The following is an 8518-nucleotide window of genomic DNA, read 5'->3' on the forward strand; positions in this document are numbered from 1 at the left end:
AGGACTAACTTCAAAGACCAGGACTCCTTCTGCACCAAGCACACCTGATACCCACAGTCTCATCCCTGAACTGGTACCTAGGAAAGCCCATTTGTGCCCTCTGAGGGGACTTCTGCAAGGAGGCCAGTTTTGTTTGAATGCTCTGGGATTTCCTGGGGCTTTTCCGTGCTGGCCCCTCTCCTGCAGCAGCACGCAGGTAATGGGAGAACAGGACCCCCCCTCCCTGACATAACCAAGAGACAATGAGGCCCTTTAGGGCTAAATCCCGAGAGCCACAAGCGTCTCCTTTGCCAAGGACATTACTAATTCCTGGCGGTGGCTTGATTCCATAAGCAGCTCAGCAAGGTGACTTTCCAGGTCACCAGCTAATTACAGGTGAAGTGCCAGGGACTGTCTCCAGCAGGAGCGAAAGTTGGGAGCTCTGGGGGAAGAAAGGGCATAAAACATGTTTACTCAGCTCCTTTGAGCTGAGCCAGCTCCCTCCTAGCAGCTAAAGGGCAGTGAGAAAGGGCTGCGGTGGCTTTGGAGCCCAGTCCCGCCGTCTGCAGCCTGAGAAATCCCAGTCCATCCCCGCTGCTGCCCCAGACAGCCTGGCCCATGGGTGGCTGGTTTAAACCTCCCAGTCTCCCCACAACCCCTGGCTATTTGTGTGCTGGAGAGGAGGAGGAGGAGGAGGAAGTAGCCAGGGGACTGATTATTCCCTACTCGTCTTCCTTGAGCCTTGCCTATGGTTGGCGTCTTTGAGAGCCAGGACGCGGCTAAAGCATTTCCCCACCTCTGTGACACAGCAAGGGACAAACCAAGCCCTTCAAAACACAGAGAAACTGGGGTCGCAAATGTCCCCTCTCTCCCAGCGCCTGGTGTTCCTGAAAGGAAACCACCCCAAGGCTCCCCCCTGCTCACTGGAGTTGGGAGCAGTGAGTAATGCTCGCAGGCTCCCCTGCCCGGCATCGCATTCTTTTCTCCAGCATGTAATGGCCCAGAGGAGGAATAAACCGAGCCTTGCTGGAGCAGCCTGCAGAGTAGCTGTGCACACCATGGCCTTGCGCTGGAGACGCATCAGGAAGGGCTAGGAAAGGCTCAGCCTCCTTTTATTGGGGGGCTGGTTGCCTGGAACAGCAAGTGGAATGGGAACAGAGGGGAAACAATGCCCCACAAAGTGTTAACTCACAGAGAGCCTCTTCCACTGCACTCTGGAGCTTGAAAATCACCCCAAATCCCCTGTGCCCAGTGCTCTGCACCAGCGGATCACCTGTCCTCTCCCCACACTTCTGCCCCTCTGAGCTGCTCTTCGGTTTTTCCTCACCATTACCATCACCTCTTCCGTTCTTGGTGTCCCAACACAGTTTTCCAAGTGGAGCAGTGACCATTTCAGGGAGGGCTGAAGAAAGGTGCCCCATTTCCCTACTGCCATCATCTCTTCTTGCCTCCTGGCCTTTTTCCTGCCCCGCTCCCACCAGCTCCATCCTCAAGAGCTGCCATTGCTTCCTCCTCACTCCATTTCCCCAAGACCTCAGGTTATAAGCCCAGGTTGGGCTTTGCTTCAACCCATTTCATCTTCCTTGATGCAAACTGGTGCTTCCAGTAACTCATCCGCCCAGCCCAGTGTCTGCACCTCCAGCCCTGCCAGGCTCCTGCTGCACCCAGGGGGGAAGCTGGGGAGATGAAGGGCAGAAACCGGCAGGTCCACCCTGAATAGAGCACGATGCTGGAGCAGGATCAGGCCAGGCAGAGGATTAAAGGGCCAACGGAGCCTTTCATGTGCTGGGAGCATGACACAATCACAGCCATTAGCTCTTCAAAGACAGACAGGTTGGAAGAGCCTTGGGAAGTCAGCATGCCTGCAAGCAAGACTCCAGGGTCTGGTCTGCCTGAGCGGGCAGTGCACAGTGTCATCTGCCTCTGATCTCCCTGGTCTCTGACCTGCTTCTCTTTGGTCCTGTCCCCTTCTTCCCACAGCAGCAGCTCCAGCTCCCAGGGCACGCAGGAATTGCTGGTGTCCCTTTGAGCTTCTGAACCTTCTGCAAAGCTTCACCACCCTTGGTGGTTGGACCCAGTTCTGGAGCTGCAGGTGTCACTTGCCCTGCAAGAGCTTCCTCTCCCCACACCCTTTTCCCAGCCTCACCCTGTGGCCCTGACTCTCATTTTCCACTTGACTGAAGACTTTCTCTTGCTCTCACCTGAAAGCTGCTCCACCCAACAAAGCAGTAGAGGAAGAGTGCCACCCAGCCCAAACCCCAGCCTCCCTCCAGGAGCAGAACACACAGCACCAGCTGCATGAAGAGGGGAATATTGCCCCACAAAGGGCTGTAGCCACCTTCCCCACTGGCTTTCACCAGGCCAAACCACCCTGCTAAGAGCACACACAGGGCAGCAGCTGGACACCACCTCCTCCAGCAGCTCCCTGTACCTCCCAGCAAGCACTCCAGCGCACTTTGGCAGGCTCAGCTCTCCCCACCTCTATCACCATGACCCATGTGGCTTGTGCACCAGCCATCCCCCAGCTCCCACCCCGTCAGATAGCCACCCCTGGAGCCTGGCAAAGCGAGATCAGCACATGCAGTAACCGTCACACAGCAGCGTGGAACAAAGAACCAACAACCAACACGGGTCGAGCCTCTATGGTGTGCACTTTTATTTGAACTGGTCTTAAGTCAGTGTACAGGTAGCCCCTCCCTCCCCCGCGTACTGGCACCGCTTCTCCTAGACCCTGCGGGGGACTGTAAAGCCTTCATTCACATCTATCACTGGGGAACACAGCCTGCTTTGCTTGACAAATCGAAGAGAAAAAAGGATCAAGTGTGTTTTGTTTTTAAGGCGGAAAGATACAAAAAGACACTTGTTGGGTTACATAATTTACAGACAAGCAATTATAACCTAACACCAGTAACTGGCATCGGCTCCCTCCGAGCTGGGCTGCTGCCTTCACAGAGGCGAGTTAACTTCCTGTAACAATGCATTTAGAACAATATTTGGAATGACTATTAAAAAAAGAAACAAATGTACAATCAAAGTCCTCGGATGCATTGTAGAACTTTGGGGGCGTTCGCTCCAACGTGTTTTTTTTGTTTTTCAAGACTGCTGCTGACACCTTCCACCGTTCCAGTTTTTTAATCCTGAGTCAAGCGCCAAAAAAAAAACAAATAAAGCCATGCCAATCTCGTCTGGTTTTATGCGCATTTATGGGTTTCATTTCATCACAAGGGTGTGGGTGTTGGTAACAGTCCGGTTTAGAAGCATTTGCGGTGGACAATGGAGGGTCCGGATTCATCGTACTCCTGCTTGCTGATCCACATCTGCTGGAAGGTGGACAGGGAGGCCAGGATGGAGCCTCCGATCCAGACAGAGTACTTGCGCTCAGGTGGGGCAATGATCTGGAGGAAGAAGAGGGATCAGTCAGATGCACAGGGTCAGGCTGCACCCACTGCCCACATGTTGCCGGGTGAGACGGAGCTGCCCAATTAATTCCCACATCTAGCCCTGGCCATGAGCCCATGAAGCACCAACAGGCTTAAACAAAACCTCACACACCCTCCTCCTTCTTTGCAGGCTGTATTTACGTTAATCCCATTACTCATGTGGCTGGGTGCATGCCACCTTGGCCAGGGCAAGGCCACCAAGGCTGCACCAGACACAGAAGCACGCTTTCTGGCTCCAGCAGCAGTTTAGCTCTCCTCCCTCTACCCACACTCTGCATTTCAGCATCAAGGTTCAGAGCTGTTCCCCTCACTCCATCCTACCTTGATTTTCATTGTGCTGGGTGCCAGGGCTGTGATCTCCTTCTGCATCCTGTCAGCAATGCCGGGGTACATTGTGGTACCACCAGACAGCACTGTGTTGGCATACAGATCCTTACGGATATCCACATCACACTTCATGATAGAGTTGAAGGTAGTTTCATGGATACCACAGGACTCCATACCTGCGAGGAAAATGAGCAGCCTCCAGTCAGCAACAGCTCAGACACAGCCAAGTACTACTATGGGTAACCAAGAGCCCCTCTGGTGGGAAGGCGCTAGAGCCATGGCTCTGACAGGCCCAACCTCCTTGTTCTGCTGTCCCACATCCCTCAGCCAAACAGCTTCTGACAGGGCAGAAAGCTAAACTGGTGGGCCAGCAGAAACCTCAATACGAACCAGCAGCAACAAGGGAACTCACTGCCATGGTCTCTGGGCCACCCTTTACAGAGGGAACATTAAAGGGCACAGGTATGGTATGAGAGCTTGACTTACCCAAGAAAGATGGCTGGAAGAGGGCCTCAGGGCACCTGAACCTCTCATTGCCGATGGTGATAACCTGGCCATCAGGGAGTTCGTAGCTCTTCTCCAGAGAAGAGCTAGAGGCAGCTGTGGCCATCTCCTGCTCAAAATCCAGAGCAACATAGCACAGCTTCTCCTTGATGTCACGCACGATTTCTCTCTCGGCTGTGGTGGTGAAGCTGTAGCCTCTCTCTGTCAGGATCTTCATGAGGTAGTCCGTCAGGTCACGGCCAGCCAGATCCAGACGGAGGATAGCATGGGGGAGGGCATAACCTTCGTAGATGGGCACAGTGTGGGTAACACCATCACCAGAGTCCATCACAATACCAGTGGTACGACCAGAGGCATACAGGGACAACACAGCCTGGATGGCTACATACATGGCTGGGGTGTTGAAGGTCTCAAACATGATCTAGGGAGAGGAAAAAAGAGGTTGAGCCACTAGCAAAACTAAAACCATTGGTTTCTTGCTACAGGTCTACGCCAAGTCCATGCAAGTGGTTTTAAATCTGTCCCTGAGTCTTCACTCCCACTTGAAGTCCATGCTCATCTTGCTTCCTCTCCACCCACACCACCACCCAGACCCATCCACATGTCACAGCAAAGAACAGAATAAATGCCAAGTAACTACAGTACAGTCACTCAAGGTTGGTAAATAGATTAGTGTCTAGTCAGAAACAGCAGTTAGACAAGTTGCTAGTTCAGTCTCAGAGAAAGCCAGCTTAGAAGAGCAAACAAAACCTGTCAAGGTCCAGCAAAGAGGAGACTCAGGTCAGGAAAGGAAAACCCTGTAAAGATGGCAAAAAGGGAGAAGAGTGGTGAAGGAGGACAGAGAACAACATGGAAGAGGAGAGCTGGCCTGCAGCAACACCTGCTGTAGCTCCAAGCTCCAGAGCTATACACACCTGTGTCATCTTCTCTCTGTTGGCTTTGGGGTTCAGGGGAGCCTCTGTGAGCAGCACAGGGTGCTCCTCAGGGGCTACTCTCAGCTCGTTGTAGAAAGTGTGGTGCCAGATCTTTTCCATATCATCCCAGTTGGTGACAATGCCGTGTTCAATGGGGTACTTCAGGGTCAGGATACCTCTTTTGCTCTGGGCTTCATCACCAACGTAGCTGTCTTTCTGACCCATACCAACCATCACACCCTGCACAACAGAGTAAGTGGTGAGAAAACCGAAGGGGATAGCTTCTTTTCTCAAAGCTCAGTCTCCAATTACCATTCCTCCTCCATCAATAATAAAGACATTCAGCCAACATACAGCTCTATAGGAAACTGCATTCCCCACGAGCTCTGCTGTAGCACGGAAGCCAAATAAGAAGGCTTCTTGAAGCAAAATGCCTCTAGGGAAACCACCTCTATCAAAACTTCATCTCTTTTATCTACTAACATGCACCCAGGCCACCTACCTGATGTCTGGGGCGACCCACGATGGATGGGAAAACGGCACGGGGCGCATCGTCCCCGGCGAAACCGGCCTTGCACATACCGGAACCATTGTCAACAACGAGTGCGGCAATATCATCATCCATGGCTGGCTGCGGAAGGAGACGAAGGCAGGTGAGCATGGCGGGTCTCACACACACACACACAGCACCCGGGGAAGGCAGCGGCAGGCGATGCCTCCAAGGCCTTCCCCACCCATTTCCTTCCTGCCGCCGCGGCACCGCTTCACCCTCCGCCCGCTAGAGGGGGCGCCGCCTCCCCGGCTGCGGCGCTGCGCGGGAGCGGGACAAAGGAAGTCCCCGCGCCCGCTCGCGTTATTACCATAAAAGGCAATGGATGCAGCGCGCCGCGCCCGCCACCAGCGCTCGGGGCGGGAGTCGGGGGGGGAAACGCCGGCGGCCGCCGCTGCCCCGCCCCAGCGCCCCGCCCCGGCCAGCGGCGCCCCGCGCCTCCGCACGCACAGCCCCGGGGGCACAGCGGCCCTGCGCGGCCGCCCCGCACCGAAACACGGGGGGGGGGGATTAAACCCTGGGGGTTACACAACCACCGCCCGCCCGCCCCAGCGCCTCCGACAGCGCCCGTTTAATCCGCCGGCAACGGGGTGAGGAGCGGGCACCCCATGTGCCAGCCCCGCACGGGGCAGCCTGGGAAGTGTAGTCACCGCACAAGGGCACAGCCGCGGCACACGGCACTGTTTCCTATCCTCACATCCCCCCCTCCCTCCTCCCGCAACCCCTCCGCACGCAGCTTTTGTTCCGCTCCACAGCCTCGCCCTCCGCAGGGGGAGCCGCCCCCCACCCCCGCAACAAACCCCACCGCGGCCGTCTCCATGTGCCCGGGAGGGAGAACCGCGCCCCTTCCCAGCGGGGGGGCTGCCGCCACCCGGCCCAGCCGCGCTTTAACCCCCCCCCTCCTGCCGGCTGTGGGAGGGGGCAGCGCGGAGCAGACAAAGCCCCGCGCCCCATTCTCCCCCCCCCCCCCTCCGCCGCTCCCCGCACACAATAGCCGCGCTGCCCGCTCCTGCGCTCGGCCGCCATCAATCCTCTTAGGAGGCGGATTAACCCCATGGGGGCAGCCCCCGCCCCTCAAGCATCGCCCCGCAGCCATTATGGAACCGTAAAATCCTTTTCGTACCCCACAAAACGCAGCACCGCACAGCAGGCCGGGCTCCCCCACCACCCCTTTCAGCAAACAAAGGGCGCCCTCAGAGCGGGCACGGCACCTTCCAACCGAGCCTTAATTGCAATTAACACCAATAACAGCACCGGTCGAACGGCGCAGCACAGAGAGGACACCCCCCCCTCCCGGTCCCGCTCACCTTCGGGGTGTTGCGCGGTCGGAGCGAGGCGGCGGCAGTGGCGGGAGGAGCGGGCGGCGCGCACGGAGGGCAGACAGAGCTCGCAGCGGCTCCCGCCCGCCGCCCAGACCCGCCTTTTTATAGGGCCGCCGCCGCCGCCGCCTCGCCATAAAAGGAAACTTTCGGAAAGCGCCGCTCTGATTGGGTCCCTGCCGCCCCGCCCCGCCTCTCCCCGCCCCGCCTCGAGAATAATGGCGGGGGGGGGGTGGTGTGTGTGTTTAATTGGGGGGGGGGTGCGTGTCTAAAGCTATCGGGGTGTGTGTGGGGTGGGCACCCCGCGTTCGATCCGCTTTACCCACGGGATTGGTACCCCCATCCTCACCACCCTTCAAACCCGCGGGTCGCGGCGGTGCGATCGCCACCGTGTAGTTGTGCCCGTGTTTCCCCCCCCCCCCCCGCCCCTACCAGGAGTGGAATGGCCGCAGCCCTCACACACACAAAGCCGGGCTGTACGGGCGGCAGGGCACGGGGGTACCCGCCATGGGTGCCTGGGTACACGGAGGGTCCCTCGGCTGCAAGCCCCGGTGTGCCCCAGGGTGCTGTCAGCGGTGACCCGGCTCCTGCCGCCCCGCTGCCAGGCCTTTGCCCCGTAGACCGGGCGAAGGAAGCGCTCCCCGGCCCTCGCTTGTGCAGTGGGGCGAGCGGGATGCCGCTCCCCGTGCAGGAGCTCAGATAGGGGTAATACTGATTGCCGGCCGCTTCCATCCCAACCTTGGAGACGTGGCTGCTCCTGCCCGAAGCTGCCTGCCTGCGGTTCCCTCTTTGGCTGGGACCGTCGGGCAGTGGTTGGGAATAAAGGCGAAGGCAGGGTTTGCGTCCCCCGAGCACAGTGCGAGCACGGGCTGGTTAATCAAGTTAACTGAGCAGCCCTGTAAGTAAAGTACCAGCAGCCCCCCGCAATCTGTTGCCGGTTGGAAGCACGCAGGCTTTGGTGTGCAGACCTCGAAGGTTGAATCTCAGCTGTTTAAAACCACCGATACAAGGGGAAATCGCCATTCCCTGGGGGGGGGAATGGTTAAAATGCCTGGGGTTTATGGGGTACTCCTCACCCAGCATCACGGTGGGGACCCTGCCCTGCCATCGGGGGCTTGCATCTCACACCCGCAAGCTCTTTGTCACCAGGGAGCTGGGGGCGTGAGGATGAGAATGGGGTCTGGCCGAGGGGGGACTCAGGTGTTATATTCCAGTGCCCAGCATTGCTCCCTGCTGTGGGACAGACAAAGGAGGAGAGCAGCAGGAGGAACCTGCAGGCGCCTGTTGGGATGGAGGTCTGCGATTGCCTACAGGGGATGGAAGGAAACGGACACTGGGCATGGATGGGAATAGCGGCTGAGCGGCGCTTTTGCATGGGACAGCATCACCTCGTCTGGGAGCTGGTGGAAGTCAAACGCCCAAAGCCCAGCACTATGCTGCTCCAGAGGGGAAGGCATGGGACGGGCGTGGTGATGGACCTGCCCC

General features: G+C 57.7%; 1 protein-coding gene across 1 annotated transcript; it reads right to left on the minus strand.

The window, feature by feature from the left end:
* Nucleotides 1-2611: 2611 nt before the first annotated feature.
* ACTB (actin beta) lies at nt 2612-7184 on the minus strand. The gene is made up of 6 exons (XM_061474031.1): nt 7022-7184; nt 5667-5795; nt 5165-5404; nt 4233-4671; nt 3741-3922; nt 2612-3374 (listed from the first exon to the last, which is right to left on the minus strand). The coding sequence occupies exons 2-6, from the start codon at nt 5787-5789 to the stop codon at nt 3231-3233; spliced, it is 1128 nt and encodes a 375-aa protein (XP_061330015.1). The 5' UTR covers nt 5790-5795; nt 7022-7184; the 3' UTR covers nt 2612-3230.
* Between the last annotated feature and the right edge of the window lie 1334 nt (nt 7185-8518).

This window comes from Pezoporus flaviventris, unplaced genomic scaffold (genome assembly GCF_033815535.1).
Source record: "Pezoporus flaviventris isolate CSIRO_AGI_PZ_B2104156 unplaced genomic scaffold, CSIRO_AGI_Pfla_v1 ptg000078l, whole genome shotgun sequence".
In the NCBI taxonomy this organism is placed as follows: Eukaryota; Metazoa; Chordata; class Aves; order Psittaciformes; family Psittacidae; genus Pezoporus; species Pezoporus flaviventris.